The 21,618-nt window shown below is 40.8% G+C and overlaps 2 protein-coding genes across 2 annotated transcripts; both read right to left on the bottom strand.

Annotated features, from left to right (window-relative positions):
- Positions 1-5,119: 5,119 nt before the first annotated feature.
- On the bottom strand, positions 5,120-5,293 carry RNJ42_00583 (uncharacterized protein; the record flags this gene model as incomplete). The annotated part of the gene is made up of 1 exon (XM_071050753.1): positions 5,120-5,293. The coding sequence occupies one exon, from the start codon at positions 5,291-5,293 to the stop codon at positions 5,120-5,122; it is 174 nt and encodes a 57-aa protein (XP_070908543.1).
- A 3,642-nt stretch (positions 5,294-8,935) lies between these two features.
- RNJ42_00582 (uncharacterized protein) lies at positions 8,936-20,899 on the bottom strand (the record flags this gene model as incomplete). Its single annotated transcript, XM_071050752.1, has 1 exon — positions 8,936-20,899. The coding sequence occupies one exon, from the start codon at positions 20,897-20,899 to the stop codon at positions 8,936-8,938; it is 11,964 nt and encodes a 3,987-aa protein (XP_070908542.1).
- Positions 20,900-21,618: the final 719 nt, after the last annotated feature.

The following is a 21,618-nucleotide window of genomic DNA, read 5'->3' as shown; positions in this document are numbered from 1 at the left end:
CACCCAGACCCCACAGCACCCAGACCCCACAGCACCCAGACCCCACAGCACCCAGACCCCACAGCACCCAGACCCCACAGCACCCAGACCCCACAGCACCCAGACCCCACAGCACCCAGACCCCACAGCACCCAGACCCCACAGCACCCAGACCCCACAGCACCCAGACCCCACAGCACCCAGACCCCACAGCACCCAGACCCCACAGCACCCAGACCCCACAGCACCCAGACCCTACAGAACTACTTTTATTTATAATATTCTATGGTACTTGAATAGTTCTATCGTACGCTAATAGCTCTGCTATATTTGGATGGATATTAATATAATGGCTAATTTTTTTATTGTACAATATATGCTCGTTTTCTCTTTGGTGTCTTATTTTTAAATTATAAATATGTATAGATAGATAAATAGTTAGAAAGATAGATTTATATAATGTTTTGTGTTTTAATTTACTTTATTTTTCAAATATTTTTCCATGAGTTTTATTTAATCTGTTACTCCTGCTAGTTGCCTTAATAATCAAATTTCTAGTTATATGTTAAACTTTGCTCTAATTTTTGTTTACATTTATTTATTTAAGACATTAGTTTGTTAATTACGTATGTTTTTGTGTCCCATTTTGAGTGAATTACATTTTGTAACTTCAAAAGATACTCTTTCTGGACTAATAGATTACAAAACATAATCAAGTTGGTCATGTTTCTTCGTGGGATAGCATTCTTCCTAAAAATATAAATAAGGGTAGTACAAATTAATATACTACTCGGTATATGTATTAGCTTATTAGTTTTGTCACACTCAGACCTGTAGATAACTTTTAATATGGTTATTGCTATTGATCTCTTATACTAATATTATTTTCGAACTCAGGCGCAATTAACTATTACTATGCTGATGCTATTATATAAAATTCATATTCTTGTCATGTGATCTCGAACACGTGATTTAGGACAGCAAGATATAGTATCACGTTCAAATATCGTTTAAAGTATATGATATAGTCTGAAATCTACGTGTTTAGTGACGTAAGTTAATGTTTTCAGTAGGATATATATTTTTTCATGTTTTGGTACTGAATGGTTGTACTTTTTAACAGAACAGAGAACATCTATTTTAATTGTAAGCCGATAACGGCGTAAGTGGGATTTGCCTTTCGAGCGATATCGGCGTAAGTTCTACGAACTCTAACGTCCAAGAAAAAGAGTAAAAAAATTGTTCCTACTGTACATGCTGTTAGTGAAATAATACCAACCAGAGTGTATTATCATTCATCAACTGTAAAGGTTGCCTTATTTGGTTTAGTTTAACTTGAATACCAATGCTGAAAGATAGTATTGATAAAAGAAATTTAAAGTAGAAGTCTATGGGTCACTTAAGGCAAGTAGGTGGAGAATTGGAGATTAGGTATTCAATACACAAGACAGTTGACTAATATTGTAATTAGTAGTACAAATCTGATCTTAATCGCAACCATAAAAATACTACTGCTAGTTACCATAGTTGGGTCTTTAAGATTGAGATTATCATCACATCTCAAATTATAAGTGTTTATATTCTCAAACATAAATACTTTCAAAACTTCCTTGTTGCTGATTGGCTAATTGGCATGAGTGTTTACATGATAGCCTGTGAAAGAAATCAGCTGTATGGTGGAACAGGGTAAGAATATTAATATAAACATATATCTGATACACTTCAGCATGGATTCATATACGCAGAATGATTTGGTTTTCTTAACATATCTGTGCAAATGGTTACATTACTATTGAGTCCACAAAATTTTTTAAAGATAAAAAATCTTGGAGAATGTTAAGAAGATGAAAGATTGTTATACTTTTCGAAGGCAATAGCAACCTGTAGAAATACTACTGATTTTCCAACTCGTAATGATAGCGCTTCAAATACGCTTATACTGCGATCTGGGCTACGTTTAAGCGGCACAGTTTTTTTCATAAGATACAAGAAGAAAACTAATCCACAATAGAGAGACAACAACGCTTGACAAAACCTGTGTTTTTACATTATTTTAGCTTTGAAATTCGCTTTAATTTTCTTACCAAACCTTTATGACTTACAGCACAAGGAAGTTGTAGGTTGTTTAAAATAGTACCTTTTGAAATGGTACCTATTAGCAGATATGATAATGTTAATACAAGCGACTACTAAAAACTGAAATAGCTTCAGTCGCATAATTCTCATTAAATAAGAATATTATAAGGTCTACCTATAACAACTTGAAGAGGACGTATATTGCTGTTGAGCGGTTTGAGAATAGGAGTATTACTAAACTGTATATAAGTTAATTGTATTAACGCCATACAATTACCATTAGTATTTCTTTGCTTTGCTTTGTGATATGTTAAAATTCAGTTCCTTTAAGCTTTTAAATTTAATATTATTTGGATAGTAACTTCAGTAAGTAATATTTAGACCATTGATTTTCCTTTATAAGTTATAAGGATATAGTAGTATTCGGTAAAAATGCTACTTTTAAGACAATTTTCTCAGTTATAAACTCTTATCCAATATCATTGATCTCTTTAAAGTACTCAGTACCGTTTCTCTGACTAATAGAATATTCCACCATTATAACTTAAAGGTGACAATTAATAATGATTGAACATTTACGTTTAATAAAACGATATAATATTTTGAATGCCAAAGAACAATTGTTGCAAAAGTGCATTGCTATTTCAAATCCTTCAATGTCTATTAGTTTTTTCTTATAGGTGAGATGTTAATAGTTTTTTAGTATCTTACACTGGCAGGTGATTATTTTTCTTGAACTAAGTTGTTATATGCTCTCTGCTAAAGTTTTTGTGCCTGGCCTTGGCTAAATTCATCAATAAAAAACATGAAAGACCAAAACTACCAAACCTTAGATATTTTTATAACAGTCTCATATGTAAAACCTAGGAATATTCCAGTAGATTCATATCAAAGGCATCAATTATGGTAATAGTAATCTCATTGATTTTCACCTAACGGACATTGTAGCCTTTTTCGATCAAAATATAACTTTTAATCAGCTCATTTACAGCTTGGTGGTGTCTACTTATTGTTTTGGTAACAATCTCCATTGAATTAACCAGCCTATTTGGTTGATCTCGATGAAAACGTCTTAGTTATTTAAATTTGTCAAGTGCAACCTAATAAATTGATGGTGTCTACAAGTTTCCCGTCATTGATGTTTTTGTCTTATTGTACGACTCTATCACATGCACATTTGATATAAGCTCAATGATATTAGAAGTTTGCAAGTCTCAAATAGGGAATAATAGTACAGAATAATTACAGTCATTCAATACTTTTTATAGCTCATGCAACATATTGAATTTTACTACTATGGGACATAATCTAATTTGCTAAACATAAATGAAATGTTAAGCACTGTCGAAACCAGTTACCGACGTTCATTACAGCTACTATGCTTATCAGATTTTGGTACTTTAATTAAATGAATGACGCTTACTTCTTTTAAGAAAGTAGGTTTCTTTCATTTTATGATCTAGAAATACTAGAGTTATTTTTTCTGCATCTTGTACTTTTTTCTATCTTGATATCCGTTTCAGAAAGAGCGGTAGTATATTGATACCTTGTGCTATTAGAAGAATTCTTGATTTTATATTTCAAGATTATATGGTACAGAACTCAATAATGGACATCAAAATTATTAAATCCCAGATTTGCATAAAGATATGTTCATAATATAGCTGGGATATAAATGTCTTAGCTGGGATACATGTTGACATTGGTCTGCAAAACACTTCTATATTTGTTATTATTTTTTAGAAATTATTCGAGAGATATATCTTGTCTAGAATTGAATAAAATACAGTTAATTCAAAATATATGCAAAGGATATTTCATTCGAATATGACAAACACACAGAATACATAGCCTGGTTTGAGAAGTATCAGCTCAGATGAATGCTAATGAGCATATAATAAAACTAGAGGATAGCTTTTAAATATAATTGTATCTTTTCAAATACAATAAGTACAAAAAATGCTTACTTTAGTGGAGGTTTTAGAGTCTCAATAGCATTAGATGATGACTTCTAAAGGAAACTCTTTTGGGATAAGACAACATATAATTTTACCCATATTTTTAGAAAAACTGAAAATTCGAAGTGCTTGTTGATGTTTCTTTATTATTGTTAAGTTGTAAATGATTTACCTATTGTGTATAACAAATTTGCCATTTTAGTTGACTTTTACTGTCCAAAAATTAAAAGTCATGTTTAGTCAAATGCAATTACTATTGTTTATTGAAATAGACCAATTTGGACATTCCGTTCGCCTTCAAAAACATCCTACTAAAATTTAATAATCTAAACATAATTCTAGAAGCGCAATCGAAATTTAGAAAGGTAAAGTTGTCCAGAAGGAAAATATGAAAATAAATATAATTTGTAAAAAAAAAAAAATAAATTATAATAAAATTTTTCCCAAAGATATTTTTTACGTTTGTTGGAAAATGTCTTGAGGCATTGCAAAATTATTTTTAGTAGCAATTGTATTTGTCCTACACACTAGTCAATTTAGTTAGGATTATTAGCAGCCTTTTTCTAATATAGATAGAAAATACGGAGCAAGCTTTATTACTTTTTGAAACCTAAATGAAATATTTAAGCGTTTGGAAAGAAAGAAAGGATAATAAAATAATAACAACCAGTTAACAGTTAAACCATTATTACTTTTAACAAATCTAAATGTCCTGATATTTATGTAAAAAGAAAAAATATGGTCCTATATGGAATAAATAAACAAATAAAGTAAAAAATACAGTTGTGTTAGATATTTTTTTTTGCCTCGTTTACTTCTAGGTACAATATTACCATTGAAAATCCTATTCACTAGTATTATTGATGTTTTCAATTCATTTCCCTTCTGTCACGCAACGGGTTAAAATTATAATAGTGTAATCAAGAAGGGCTTAGTAAATTCTTATAGTGCCTAATATATTTCTGTTCATAGCGTGTATTTAATTATTCAATCGATCCACTAAGATTTACTAATTCATACTAGAAATAACACTTTATGGGGAAAGTGGCCTCATAGGAGAGTCCCAGTGTGAGGCAACTACTCCTGGTCTAGAAATACAGTAAATATTACACTACCGTGATGGGGGGAGGCTTACTACGGTTTGTATGCGTGAGTATACACATGTAGGTATTTTCTGTTATTTGAAATCCACAGTATTTTGAAGCAGAAGCAGCATTTGGAACTGGCTGTCTGAATACCGGAATCTCAACTGTACTTCGGGATATGCTTTGAAGCGTCATCGGAACGGTACGGAACCGTTAGGAACTACTTGCAATATATAATGGGTGGAAAACATTAGCTGTTGAAGAGTTAAAAGAAAAGACTCTTCCCGATAGTTGGATTGTATTACGACATAAGACTAACTATCTCACCCACTTTTGTTGTTTTCTTTTTTAATTTTTTGTATTTGTTAGGACATTAATTTGACATTAGTATTTCGCTTAATTTCGTATTTAGAGGATTATCATGATATAATGGATTTATGGTATATTGCCGAAAGGTTTCCTTCAAATTCACAGTATAAGCTTCAATAATAGTTCAACAATAAAAGAGAAATTAACAATAAAATAAAAAATAAAATAAAAAACAAAAAAAAAAAGGGCAGAACTGAAAATCAGATGTTATTCTACATGGTTGTAAATTATCTTGGTACGTTTTACCTAAATCTCCAACTTCTACATATTTTGCTGTTTACTTCAAAATAAATAAATAAAAAATTAATATCAAGAGAATCAAGAGAACAGCAAGAAAACTATATTTTTAATTTATGTATATGCTTGAATAAGGAGAAATATTTTCTTCCTTGTGTTCTATTTTCGTAGCGGTCATGGCATTGAGACAGAAGTACAGCGGCTCTTGAAACACCTAGTTTTGTTTAAATAGATGTCCTGAATAATACCTTCGTCGGTTGAAAAGATGAAGGAACAACTGGAAAGGTCAGCATATGAACGTCACATGAAATTTAACAAATGTGGGGTATGCACTATTGGTTAGGAAATGACTAGAAATTCTCATTATTTAGGTGTATTAGTTTATAAATAACTGGTTATATCATTAACTTCAACGTCATACAACAATCAGATGTAGTTCTATCCATCTTTCATCTTCTGTCAATATGTGTTATCATTCATGTCTCATACTTTCAAAGCTAGTTTGCAGTGTAGATTCTATTTTTGATCAGGTTAATGACAGAAGCTGTGTGGCCAAGTTAGTTGTGAATAATTGTATTGATACCAAACATGGGATTCTAATATCAAAGTTTGTGGCTCTCGTAGTTTGTTCAACTGGGTGGAAAAAAAATTTTTTATGCTGTCAAAAAAAAAAAAAATTTTAAAAATTTTCAAGAAATTTAAAAAAAATTTTCATTGATGTTATTAGTCAACTGATTTTCAATTTTATTCTTTAATAAGAAGAAGGATGATATAATAACGCTATGTTAATGGTGTCACATGTTTGAAATAAATGAGAGATAGAAATATTTTTTGGCTTCTGTTTCTTACATCAGGAGAATTTTGAGTAATGGCATTTGTCAGTTGTGGTGCTGAAATTCACCCACTCTTTGATTGAAACTAGTTTTCGGGCAGTGGAGTAAAGGAGAGCTATCCTCGTATTAGTGTCGTGCTACATAAAGAAACGTTGGACGTGCTAGATATAAAAGGTTTATTGTACATGGGGACAAAATAATTAAATTTAGTTTCATATTACAGTAAACCGGTTTCATGTAATGATTTTATTGCTCTGCGAAGTAATTGGGGTAAGGCATTTTCTAATCAATTAGGAGATATCTAATTTACTGTCTCTCTATTTTCATTCTCTCTATTTTTGCAAGAATCTTCATAAAAGTTCTGATTTACCATCTGTATATTTTTGATGGACCTGGAACGTAGTGATGTTAAGATTGATTATTATAATACAAAGATAAAGTTTGTTAATTCTTTTTTAGAGCTTTTATCAGAAAATTAAATATTGTGATTAAATTGTCTGTTACCATGATATAATAAACTTTTATTTAAAAAGAGAAATAAATATGATAAACAGTAATAAGTATTATTGCAGTGAAAAAAGTGAGATAACAAATTTTTACATGATGACATGAATGAACAACAATAGTCACAAATATTAACTAATACATGACAGATTTCACTTTTAAGCTGAATATTGACTAGCATAGCTTCACAATGCAGTTATGCAGTAACACAGGGTACAGAATCACTTGCCAGGAAAGCATTTCTTAAAAGTATTAGTAATAATCTGGACCGCTTTACTATTACTCCCTTATTGTTATTTCAGTTCGAAAATAAAAGGCAAGATTCAGAATGCTACTATTAATATCCATGACTCTATTAAATCAATATATTTTTTTCTATCCTGTTTGATATTATTCGTAAAGTTAAACTGCTAATTAATAAGAGGAAATTAGATTTTAAGTGTTAAGTGTTTATTCATATTAATGAATTTGGATTAACTGAGAATTATTCTATTTATACATTCTTTCCTAGTTGAAGTGTTTTTTTTTTTGTTTTTTTGTTGTTTTTTTATCTTTGTCTATGAATTATTTTCAATAAACATGACATCTATCTTATTAAAACTGTTCTTTTCTAATTGTCCCAGAATTGGCTGTCTTGTTATAAACAAAGTAACGATAAAATAAAATAATAAAATATCTTAGATATAAAGCAGCATCCCTCATCGTCGTGGACATTTGTAGATGTCATTAGGTCCAATTTACTTAGTGATAAAAATAATGATAAAATGATATTTTGCCTATTTTATGGATTCATATCATGTAAACCAGGTATATATATATATTACATATTGCATTCATTTTCCACCACACCTAGATAACCTAATTGATAGTTTGATCTAATTGATAGTTGACCAGGGAACATATCATATCATTAGAAAATAAACTGTTGAATTGAACATGATTCTAGAAATTTTTGCACCAAAACGAAAAATTGTATTAGGGATATTAAATAATTTACGTCAGTTAAAACAATCACATTATATAAACAGTTCTATAATTACTACAATCTACTCTCTTGTATGAACGATTATTACGGAGCTGCGACATAAAACTCAATACCATTTATTAAAGTGGAAATATAGAGTGAGAAACACTTGAAAAACGAAAACAAGATCAAGATTATCAACTACTGGTTTTAAATAGATAGAGTAAATAGTATATTTATACAAACTTGAAGTATACTAAATTCACGAATGTAATCTAGCATGTGATACTTTATATATTTATTGATTCAATAAACAATTCCTAATTGAAGGAGTGCAATAGTATGACTGATTTTTTTTAACTAACCAACTTGAGAATTCGGGTTTCCTCGCTAAATTAAAACCAGTCTTAGAATAATCGATGTACACTTTATAAGTGGATTTCATGAAGGCAGCCTCTATATTTGAACTTGAATAACTTTAGGGGACATACATAATATTATTTTGAAGTTTTTACAAGAAGGAATTAGCCTATCGTTCTTTGACTGACACTTTAACATATTTGTTTATAGACTTCTGAATACGTAACAAAAATAGGATCTCCTATTTTAGACCTTTATACAGACAGCGGCTGAATAAAAACCAATGTTATTTAAATCAAATAATAACTATTCTAATATCATGATATTTTAATATAAATTTTGTTTATTTTTGAGTTAAGAACTATAATATATAACGTCGAAAGAACTAGACTTCAAATTGAATAAAAACGTTAGTCAATATACGAACTGATTGAATGATTTTCATTAAAAAGCTATTATTATTAGCGATACTGGGGAAAGGCATCGTTCATAATATCACTCATGAATTCAAATTTATTGTATAATTTTTTAGAAATAATATCCCATATCTACGTTGCCGGCCTAATTTATTTAAATTAGGAACAAAGCAGCTAAAGGTATAATGTAATAGTACGATGGGACGGCGACCATGGAGTTGGCAGCATTGTGTAATTGTTGAGACCCAATACCTGGCGAAATAATCGTTTGAGAGGCTGGGTGTGATCCAGAGGAACCAGAGGAACCAGAGGAACCAGAGGAACCAGAACCAGAGGAACCAGAGGAACCAGAGGAACCAGAGGAACCAGAGGAACCAGAGGAACCAGAGGAACCAGAACCAGAGGAACCAGAGGAACCAGAACCAGAGGAACCAGAGGAACCAGAGGAACCAGAACCAGAGGAACCAGAACCAGAGGAGCCAGAACCAGAGGAGCCAGAGCCGGATGAACCAGAGCCGGAAGAGCTAGAGCCTGAACCAGAAGAGCCTGCGTTTGAACCTGAACCTGAACCAGAGCCGGATGAACCAGAGCCGGAAGAGCTGGAGCCGGAAGAGCTGGAGCCAGAACCAGTAGAACCAGAGCCGGATGAACCAGAACCAGAACCAGTAGAACCAGAACCAGAGCCTGAAGAGCCGGATGAACCTGAGCCGGATGAACCAGAAGAGCCAGAACCAGTAGAACCAGAACCAGAGCCTGAAGAGCCAGAACCAGTAGAGCCAGAACCAGAGCCTGAAGAGCCAGAGGAACCAGAGCCGGATGAACCTGAACCTGAACCAGAGGAGCCTGCGTTTGAACCTGAACCTGAACCTGATGAGCCAGAACCTGAAGATCCAGAACCAGTAGAACCAGAGGAGCCAGAGGAGCCAGAGCCGGATGAACCTGAGCCGGATGAACCAGAAGAGCCAGAACCAGTAGAACCAGAACCAGAGCCTGAAGAGCCAGAACCAGTAGAACCAGAACCAGAGCCTGAAGAGCCAGAACCAGTAGAGCCAGAACCAGAGCCTGAAGAGCCAGAACCAGTAGAACCAGAACCAGAGGAGCCAGAACCAGTAGAACCAGAGCCGGATGAACCTGAGCCGGATGAACCTGAAGAGCCAGAACCAGTAGAACCAGAACCAGAGCCTGAAGAGCCAGAACCAGTAGAACCAGAACCAGAGGAACCAGAGCCGGATGAACCTGAACCTGAACCTGAACCTGAACCAGAGGAGCCTGCGTTTGAACCTGAACCTGAACCTGATGAGCCAGAACCTGAAGATCCAGAGCCAGAGGAACCAGAGCCAGAGGAGCCAGAGCCTGGAGATGTTGGAACAATTGTGGCAATCGTTGTTGGGTGGCCGTTGGAATCTGTAGTTGTAACGTGAGAAACAAGAGCAGTTGTTAATTCACCGTTGGTGGTGAACGTTGTCAAATGATCGTTAGTTGGTACAGTGGTTTCGTAAGTTGTTGGGTTACCGTTAGCATCCGTAGTTGTAACATGGGAAACAAGAGCTGTTGATTCTTGTCCGTTAGTTGTTATAACTGATAGGTGGTCGCTGGACTTGTCGATTCCAATTCCTGAAGAAATTGGAGTACTAGCAGATGTAACTGACGTAGAACTCTTAGTAGTAGAGGCAGAAGAAACAGTTGACAATCCTGTAGAAGATTGTTGTTCCGAAGATAAATACACTGGATTGGCATCTACTAATGTTTTGTATAGTTCCGTCCAAGTTGATGTGGCAATATGGCCATCGCTGTCTGTATATAGAGAAACAATAACTTCTTTGTGAATTGTCTCACCATCCGACACATAATATGTATCTTCAATGGTTGAAGCAGGTAACTCAGTAACAGCAGTGGTAATAACATTACCAGCAGAGTCGGTGGAAGTAACGTGGTGGACAACCTCAGTGTCAACACTACCGTCGGAGTGGGTGATGCTGGTAGTGTAGTCGTCCTTAGCAGTGTCAATGGAGCTGCTGCTGGAGGCTGGGTTGCCACCGTTGTTGCCACCATTGTTACCGCCAGTAATTTCAGAGGTGCTGACAATGACAACTGGCTTACCAGCAGCATCAGTCGTAGTGATGTGGTGGATAGACTCGGTATGGACACTACCGTCGGCGTTGGTCACAACAGTGGTGTAGTCGTCAACAGCTGGGTTGAACTTACTGGTAACAACACCAGTGTTCACATTACCAGCAGAGTCGGTGGAAGTAACGTGGTGGACAACCTCAGTGTCAACACTACCGTCGGAGTGGGTGATGCTGGTAGTGTAGTCGTCCTTAGCAGTGTCAATGGAGCTGCTGCTGGAGGCTGGGTTGCCACCGTTGTTGCCACCATTGTTACCGCCAGTAATTTCAGAGGTGCTGACAATGACAACTGGCTTACCAGCAGCATCAGTCGTAGTGATGTGGTGGATAGACTCGGTATGGACACTACCGTCGGCGTTGGTCACAACAGTGGTGTAGTCGTCAACAGCTGGGTTGAACTTACTGGTAACAACACCAGTGTTCACATTACCAGCAGAGTCGGTGGAAGTAACGTGGTGGACAACCTCAGTGTCAACACTACCGTCGGAGTGGGTGATGCTGGTAGTGTAGTCGTCCTTAGCAGTGTCAATGGAGCTGCTGCTGGAGGCTGGGTTGCCACCGTTGTTGCCACCATTGTTACCGCCAGTAATTTCAGAGGTGCTGACAATGACAACTGGCTTACCAGCAGCATCAGTCGTAGTGATGTGGTGGATAGACTCGGTATGGACACTACCGTCGGCGTTGGTCACAACAGTGGTGTAGTCGTCAACAGCTGGGTTGAACTTACTAGTAACAACACCAGTGTTCACATTACCAGCAGAGTCGGTGGAAGTAACGTGGTGGACAACCTCAGTGTCAACACTACCGTCGGAGTGGGTGATGCTGGTAGTGTAGTCGTCCTTAGCAGTGTCAATGGAGCTGCTGCTGGAGGCTGGGTTGCCACCGTTGTTGCCACCATTGTTACCGCCAGTAATTTCAGAGGTGCTGACAATGACAACTGGCTTACCAGCAGCATCAGTCGTAGTGATGTGGTGGATAGACTCGGTATGGACACTACCGTCGGCGTTGGTCACAACAGTGGTGTAGTCGTCAACAGCTGGGTTGAACTTACTGGTAACAACACCAGTGTTCACATTACCAGCAGAGTCGGTGGAAGTAACGTGGTGGACAACCTCAGTGTCAACACTACCGTCGGAGTGGGTGATGCTGGTAGTGTAGTCGTCCTTGGCAGTGTCAATGGAGCTGCTGCTGGAGGCTGGGTTACCGCCGTTGTTACCGCCGTTGCCAGCACTAATAACAGATGTGCTTTCAATCACAACTGGTTGGCCAGCAGAGTTGGTGCTAGTGATGTGGTGGATAGACTCGGTCTGAACACTACCATCAGCATTGGTCACAACAGTGGTGTAGTCGTCAACAGCTGGGTTGAACTTACTGGTAACAACACCAGTGTTCACATTACCAGCAGAGTCGGTGGAAGTAACGTGGTGGACAACCTCAGTGTCAACACTACCGTCGGAGTGGGTGATGCTGGTAGTGTAGTCGTCCTTGGCAGTGTCAATGGAGCTGCTGCTGGAGGCTGGGTTACCGCCGTTGTTACCGCCGTTGCCAGCACTAATAACAGATGTGCTTTCAATCACAACTGGTTGGCCAGCAGAGTTGGTGCTAGTGATGTGGTGGATAGACTCGGTCTGAACACTACCATCAGCATTGGTCACAACAGTGGTGTAGTCGTCAACAGCTGGGTTGAACTTACTGGTAACAACACCAGTGTTCACATTACCAGCAGAGTCGGTGGAAGTAACGTGGTGGACAACCTCAGTGTCAACACTACCGTCGGAGTGGGTGATGCTGGTAGTGTAGTCGTCCTTGGCAGTGTCAATGGAGCTGCTGCTGGAGGCTGGGTTACCGCCGTTGTTACCGCCGTTGCCAGCACTAATAACAGATGTGCTTTCAATCACAACTGGTTGGCCAGCAGAGTTGGTGCTAGTGATGTGGTGGATAGACTCGGTCTGAACACTACCATCAGCATTGGTCACAACAGTGGTGTAGTCGTCCTTAGCAGTGTCAATGGAGCTGCTGCTGGAGGCTGGGTTACCGCCGTTGTTACCGCCGTTGCCAGCACTAATAACAGATGTGCTTTCAATCACAACTGGTTGGCCAGCAGAGTTGGTGCTAGTGATGTGGTGGATAGACTCGGTCTGAACACTACCATCAGCATTGGTCACAACAGTGGTGTAGTCGTCCTTAGCAGTGTCAATGGAGCTGCTGCTGGAGGCTGGGTTACCGCCGTTGTTACCGCCGTTGCCAGCACTAATAACAGATGTGCTTTCAATCACAACTGGTTGGCCAGCAGAGTTGGTGCTAGTGATGTGGTGGATAGACTCGGTCTGAACACTACCATCAGCATTGGTCACAACAGTGGTGTAGTCGTCAACAGCTGGGTTGAACTTACTGGTAACAACACCAGTGTTCACATTACCAGCAGAGTCGGTGGAAGTAACGTGGTGGACAACCTCAGTGTCAACACTACCGTCGGAGTGGGTGATGCTGGTAGTGTAGTCGTCCTTGGCAGTGTCAATGGAGCTGCTGCTGGAGGCTGGGTTACCGCCGTTGTTACCGCCGTTGCCAGCACTAATAACAGATGTGCTTTCAATCACAACTGGTTGGCCAGCAGAGTTGGTGCTAGTGATGTGGTGGATAGACTCGGTCTGAACACTACCATCAGCATTGGTCACAACAGTGGTGTAGTCGTCCTTAGCAGTGTCAATGGAGCTGCTGCTGGAGGCTGGGTTACCGCCGTTGTTACCGCCGTTGCCAGCACTAATAACAGATGTGCTTTCAATCACAACTGGTTGGCCAGCAGAGTTGGTGCTAGTGATGTGGTGGATAGACTCGGTCTGAACACTACCATCAGCATTGGTCACAACAGTGGTGTAGTCGTCAACAGCTGGGTTGAACTTACTGGTAACAACACCAGTGTTCACATTACCAGCAGAGTCGGTGGAAGTAACGTGGTGGACAACCTCAGTGTCAACACTACCGTCGGAGTGGGTGATGCTGGTAGTGTAGTCGTCCTTAGCAGTGTCAATGGAGCTGCTGCTGGAGGCTGGGTTACCGCCGTTGTTACCGCCGTTGCCAGCACTAATAACAGATGTGCTTTCAATCACAACTGGTTGGCCAGCAGAGTTGGTGCTAGTGATGTGGTGGATAGACTCGGTCTGAACACTACCATCAGCATTGGTCACAACAGTGGTGTAGTCGTCCTTAGCAGTGTCAATGGAGCTGCTGCTGGAGGCTGGGTTACCGCCGTTGTTACCGCCGTTGCCAGCACTAATAACAGATGTGCTTTCAATCACAACTGGTTGGCCAGCAGAGTTGGTGCTAGTGATGTGGTGGATAGACTCGGTCTGAACACTACCATCAGCATTGGTCACAACAGTGGTGTAGTCGTCCTTAGCAGTGTCAATGGAGCTGCTGCTGGAGGCTGGGTTACCGCCGTTGTTACCGCCGTTGCCAGCACTAATAACAGATGTGCTTTCAATCACAACTGGTTGGCCAGCAGAGTTGGTGCTAGTGATGTGGTGGATAGACTCGGTCTGAACACTACCATCAGCATTGGTCACAACAGTGGTGTAGTCGTCAACAGCTGGGTTGAACTTACTGGTAACAACACCAGTGTTCACATTACCAGCAGAGTCGGTGGAAGTAACGTGGTGGACAACCTCAGTGTCAACACTACCGTCGGAGTGGGTGATGCTGGTAGTGTAGTCGTCCTTGGCAGTGTCAATGGAGCTGCTGCTGGAGGCTGGGTTACCGCCGTTGTTACCGCCGTTGCCAGCACTAATAACAGATGTGCTTTCAATCACAACTGGTTGGCCAGCAGAGTTGGTGCTAGTGATGTGGTGGATAGACTCGGTCTGAACACTACCATCAGCATTGGTCACAACAGTGGTGTAGTCGTCCTTAGCAGTGTCAATGGAGCTGCTGCTGGAGGCTGGGTTACCGCCGTTGTTACCGCCGTTGCCAGCACTAATAACAGATGTGCTTTCAATCACAACTGGTTGGCCAGCAGAGTTGGTGCTAGTGATGTGGTGGATAGACTCGGTCTGAACACTACCATCAGCATTGGTCACAACAGTGGTGTAGTCGTCAACAGCTGGGTTGAACTTACTGGTAACAACACCAGTGTTCACATTACCAGCAGAGTCGGTGGAAGTAACGTGGTGGACAACCTCAGTGTCAACACTACCGTCGGAGTGGGTGATGCTGGTAGTGTAGTCGTCCTTGGCAGTGTCAATGGAGCTGCTGCTGGAGGCTGGGTTACCGCCGTTGTTACCGCCGTTGCCAGCACTAATAACAGATGTGCTTTCAATCACAACTGGTTGGCCAGCAGAGTTGGTGCTAGTGATGTGGTGGATAGACTCGGTCTGAACACTACCATCAGCATTGGTCACAACAGTGGTGTAGTCGTCCTTAGCAGTGTCAATGGAGCTGCTGCTGGAGGCTGGGTTACCGCCGTTGTTACCGCCGTTGCCAGCACTAATAACAGATGTGCTTTCAATCACAACTGGTTGGCCAGCAGAGTTGGTGCTAGTGATGTGGTGGATAGACTCGGTCTGAACACTACCATCAGCATTGGTCACAACAGTGGTGTAGTCGTCAACAGCTGGGTTGAACTTACTGGTAACAACACCAGTGTTCACATTACCAGCAGAGTCGGTGGAAGTAACGTGGTGGACAACCTCAGTGTCAACACTACCGTCGGAGTGGGTGATGCTGGTAGTGTAGTCGTCCTTAGCAGTGTCAATGGAGCTGCTGCTGGAGGCTGGGTTACCGCCGTTGTTACCGCCGTTGCCAGCACTAATAACAGATGTGCTTTCAATCACAACTGGTTGGCCAGCAGAGTTGGTGCTAGTGATGTGGTGGATAGACTCGGTCTGAACACTACCATCAGCATTGGTCACAACAGTGGTGTAGTCGTCCTTAGCAGTGTCAATGGAGCTGCTGCTGGAGGCTGGGTTACCGCCGTTGTTACCGCCGTTGCCAGCACTAATAACAGATGTGCTTTCAATCACAACTGGTTGGCCAGCAGAGTTGGTGCTAGTGATGTGGTGGATAGACTCGGTCTGAACACTACCATCAGCATTGGTCACAACAGTGGTGTAGTCGTCCTTAGCAGTGTCAATGGAGCTGCTGCTGGAGGCTGGGTTACCGCCGTTGTTACCGCCGTTGCCAGCACTAATAACAGATGTGCTTTCAATCACAACTGGTTGGCCAGCAGAGTTGGTGCTAGTGATGTGGTGGATAGACTCGGTCTGAACACTACCATCAGCATTGGTCACAACAGTGGTGTAGTCGTCAACAGCTGGGTTGAACTTACTGGTAACAACACCAGTGTTCACATTACCAGCAGAGTCGGTGGAAGTAACGTGGTGGACAACCTCAGTGTCAACACTACCGTCGGAGTGGGTGATGCTGGTAGTGTAGTCGTCCTTGGCAGTGTCAATGGAGCTGCTGCTGGAGGCTGGGTTACCGCCGTTGTTACCGCCGTTGCCAGCACTAATAACAGATGTGCTTTCAATCACAACTGGTTGGCCAGCAGAGTTGGTGCTAGTGATGTGGTGGATAGACTCGGTCTGAACACTACCATCAGCATTGGTCACAACAGTGGTGTAGTCGTCCTTAGCAGTGTCAATGGAGCTGCTGCTGGAGGCTGGGTTACCGCCGTTGTTACCGCCGTTGCCAGCACTAATAACAGATGTGCTTTCAATCACAACTGGTTGGCCAGCAGAGTTGGTGCTAGTGATGTGGTGGATAGACTCGGTCTGAACACTACCATCAGCATTGGTCACAACAGTGGTGTAGTCGTCAACAGCTGGGTTGAACTTACTGGTAACAACACCAGTGTTCACATTACCAGCAGAGTCGGTGGAAGTAACGTGGTGGACAACCTCAGTGTCAACACTACCGTCGGAGTGGGTGATGCTGGTAGTGTAGTCGTCCTTGGCAGTGTCAATGGAGCTGCTGCTGGAGGCTGGGTTACCGCCGTTGTTACCGCCGTTGCCAGCACTAATAACAGATGTGCTTTCAATCACAACTGGTTGGCCAGCAGAGTTGGTGCTAGTGATGTGGTGGATAGACTCGGTCTGAACACTACCATCAGCATTGGTCACAACAGTGGTGTAGTCGTCCTTAGCAGTGTCAATGGAGCTGCTGCTGGAGGCTGGGTTACCGCCGTTGTTACCGCCGTTGCCAGCACTAATAACAGATGTGCTTTCAATCACAACTGGTTGGCCAGCAGAGTTGGTGCTAGTGATGTGGTGGATAGACTCGGTCTGAACACTACCATCAGCATTGGTCACAACAGTGGTGTAGTCGTCCTTAGCAGTGTCAATGGAGCTGCTGCTGGAGGCTGGGTTACCGCCGTTGTTACCGCCGTTGCCAGCACTAATAACAGATGTGCTTTCAATCACAACTGGTTGGCCAGCAGAGTTGGTGCTAGTGATGTGGTGGATAGACTCGGTCTGAACACTACCATCAGCATTGGTCACAACAGTGGTGTAGTCGTCCTTAGCAGTGTCAATGGAGCTGCTGCTGGAGGCTGGGTTACCGCCGTTGTTACCGCCGTTGCCAGCACTAATAACAGATGTGCTTTCAATCACAACTGGTTGGCCAGCAGAGTTGGTGCTAGTGATGTGGTGGATAGACTCGGTCTGAACACTACCATCAGCATTGGTCACAACAGTGGTGTAGTCGTCAACAGCTGGGTTGAACTTACTGGTAACAACACCAGTGGTCACATTACCAGCAGAGTCGGTGGAAGTAACGTGGTGGACAACCTCAGTGTCAACACTACCGTCGGAGTGGGTGATGCTGGTAGTGTAGTCGTCCTTAGCAGTGTCAATGGAGCTGCTGCTGGAGGCTGGGTTACCGCCGTTGTTACCGCCGTTGCCAGCACTAATAACAGATGTGCTTTCAATCACAACTGGTTGGCCAGCAGAGTTGGTGCTAGTGATGTGGTGGATAGACTCGGTCTGAACACTACCATCAGCATTGGTCACAACAGTGGTGTAGTCGTCCTTAGCAGTGTCAATGGAGCTGCTGCTGGAGGCTGGGTTACCGCCGTTGTTACCGCCGTTGCCAGCACTAATAACAGATGTGCTTTCAATCACAACTGGTTGGCCAGCAGAGTTGGTGCTAGTGATGTGGTGGATAGACTCGGTCTGAACACTACCATCAGCATTGGTCACAACAGTGGTGTAGTCGTCCTTAGCAGTGTCAATGGAGCTGCTGCTGGAGGCTGGGTTACCGCCGTTGTTACCGCCGTTGCCAGCACTAATAACAGATGTGCTTTCAATCACAACTGGTTGGCCAGCAGAGTTGGTGCTAGTGATGTGGTGGATAGACTCGGTCTGAACACTACCATCAGCATTGGTCACAACAGTGGTGTAGTCGTCAACAGCTGGGTTGAACTTACTGGTAACAACACCAGTGGTCACATTACCAGCAGAGTCGGTGGAAGTAACGTGGTGGACAACCTCAGTGTCAACACTACCGTCGGAGTGGGTGATGCTGGTAGTGTAGTCGTCCTTAGCAGTGTCAATGGAGCTGCTGCTGGAGGCTGGGTTACCGCCGTTGTTACCGCCGTTGCCAGCACTAATAACAGATGTGCTTTCAATCACAACTGGTTGGCCAGCAGAGTTGGTGCTAGTGATGTGGTGGATAGACTCGGTCTGAACACTACCATCAGCATTGGTCACAACAGTGGTGTAGTCGTCCTTAGCAGTGTCAATGGAGCTGCTGCTGGAGGCTGGGTTACCGCCGTTGTTACCGCCGTTGCCAGCACTAATAACAGATGTGCTTTCAATCACAACTGGTTGGCCAGCAGAGTTGGTGCTAGTGATGTGGTGGATAGACTCGGTCTGAACACTACCATCAGCATTGGTCACAACAGTGGTGTAGTCGTCCTTAGCAGTGTCAATGGAGCTGCTGCTGGAGGCTGGGTTACCGCCGTTGTTACCGCCGTTGCCAGCACTAATAACAGATGTGCTTTCAATCACAACTGGTTGGCCAGCAGAGTTGGTGCTAGTGATGTGGTGGATAGACTCGGTCTGAACACTACCATCAGCATTGGTCACAACAGTGGTGTAGTCGTCCTTAGCAGTGTCAATGGAGCTGCTGCTGGAGGTTGCGTTACCGCCGTTGTTACTGCCGTTGCCAGCACCAATAACAGAAGTGCTTTCAATTACCACTGGGTTACCAGCGGCATCAGTCGTAGTAATGTGGATTATAGCTTCGGTTTCAACACTACCGTCAGAGTTGGTAACAACAGTAGTGTAATCTTCGGCTAGTGTATTAGAACTAGTGCTTTGGGTTAAATTATTAGTATTGTTTTCTTCAATTTTAGAAGTTACAATAACGTCATGAACATTACCAAATTTGTCAGTACTATTGATATGATGAACAAAATCAGTTTCAACTGAACCATCTGAGTTGGTATGTGTAGTGGTATAGTCAAGACCCAATTCGGCTGGACCGAGAAAATGTGTCACTGTATGGGTAGATGTGTGATTTATTTCATCATGGGTTGGGAAGAATTCTATAAAGGCTGTACTTGTAAAATTGGCACCTGTTATGGTTGTTGTGTAATTGACACCTAAATCATTGAGGTCAGTCAAGGTCTCAGTTAAAGTGTAGAGACCATTACTATTGAATGTTGTAATATAATGCACTAAGGCAGTAACAGATGAACCGTTCGTTGTTATTAAAGTAGTATAATCTGTTGATGGTGCGATGATTGGAACAGTACTATACAAGGTTACGTTGTTACCTTGAAGATCAACACCAACAATTCTAAATACTAAATCGGTTTCAGTTAAGTTCATAGCATTCTTACGAGTTATAGTGTATAGGGGAGGAGGAGTATAAATTGTCGAGGTGGCAATGACTGGAATACCATTTTCGTAATCCTCGTAAAAAGAAATCGTTTCTGGGAAACCTAGAGAATTTAGGGTTTCATAAGCATCTGGCACTTTGAAAGTGTACAGAGGAATTTCCACACACTTTTGACATATGGAAGGTGGAGCAGCTGGTGGTGGAGCATTGTATGAAAAAACACTGTTTGTATAAGTTGTTCCCTGAATATTTATTTGGTCGACGATTTGAAATAATGAAGCATTGTAATTAAATCCAATGACGACTGTAAAATGCTGCAAACCTAGGTAACCTGTAGTAAAGTCAACTATACCAGTGGTATTACTATAAGTAAAGGCCTTGATTGGGAAAAGAGGGAAAATGAAGTAGTTACTGTTACCAAAACCATAGACAGGAGTGTTTTGACCATTGCTAACAGCAAGACCGGATGTAGAGGTAGACAAATAAACATACTGTTGTTGGATATTATGGTTTCCGACGTTAACGACCGCATGGTCAGCAACATTAACACAACCAACACCTTGAATATCACCACTTACAGACCATGAACTGTTAGCCAAACAAATTGTACCACTGTTGATGATCACTTGGTTAGAACCACCTAAAGTCAATTGTTGTGGACTGGTGGAACTAGTACCTAAAGAGTACATATAACCAGAATTTGTAATGGAACCAGCGTAAATATTGATAGCATCACCGTTAGAAGATGCAAACATCATACGACCAGTATTGATGAAGTTACCATCTCCGACAGTAAAGGTACCCTTGGATGTACTATTTCTGTCATCCCAAACAATAGTACCGTCGTTACGGAAATTAAAGGTTTGTAGGAAAGGTTTGTCAGAAGAGGCAGTTAGACCGGATAATTGATTGTTAACCACATACCATGCACCCCCCTGTTGAATAGTCACTTGGGAGTACATCTGAACCCTATTGGTATCAACTTGAGCAAGGTAAGCGCCTTCTAAGACAATAATACCATTCCCGTATCCACCAGGGTTTGGTCCGGTGGTAATGGTATTCTTGTTAATAACTGCTTGAGCATAAACATAGTTAAACAGGAAAATTAATCCTAATAACCAAGACTTCCATTTAATGGAATAAGAATTGGTTCCCATTGTAGTCACGTTGATCAATTCGAATTAACAGTCGTAAAATACTAATACTTTATAAGAAAAATAAATATTCTGTTGTGGTATTATAGCTGGTGACGGTAATAGTATCACAGTTATAATGAATTGATTTTCTTAGTGATTTATTGTTATCCAGAATATGAATTGAAACTGGATAAAGAAGTTTTTTTTTTGTTATTCAAATTCGCAAATAAATCTTACTATTTATATTATCGAATCAGGAACAATTTTATCATAGGTAGAGAAAATTATTTCATATTTAACCACAACCAGAAATTTCTTCACTCGCTGTTCAGTGAGTGTCTTTCCAATAGTAATTGAATGAGTAATGGACAATTAACACCTATGCAACAATATGCTTGTACAATCCAGTTGCTATTAGGTGTAAATCATATATGTGTAATCATATCAAGAAAGTCTTGAATTACTGTAATTGGAATAAAGATAGCCTTGAGTGAATCCTTGGGAAGATTTACCGATTGTGATGATATAAAACATAGAAAAGGTTCAGATTTTGAACACGGTGTCAGCATTAACTTATTATACCTGAATGGAACTGAAAAGATATGAATTCTTATTTTTCAGAAAGTGTTTTTATTTACTGGTAAAACCTGACATGCTGTCGAATAGCACAAAAAAGAAACGTACCAGGATTCTCTTCAAATTCTGAATACTTAATTAGGATATGATTAAATAAAAAAGAC

This window comes from Nakaseomyces bracarensis (assembly GCF_045282275.1).
Source record: "Nakaseomyces bracarensis strain CBM3 chromosome Unknown Scaff3_0, whole genome shotgun sequence".
In the NCBI taxonomy this organism is placed as follows: domain Eukaryota; kingdom Fungi; phylum Ascomycota; class Saccharomycetes; order Saccharomycetales; family Saccharomycetaceae; genus Nakaseomyces; species Nakaseomyces bracarensis.
This window is presented reverse-complemented; position numbering and strand designations above follow the sequence as displayed.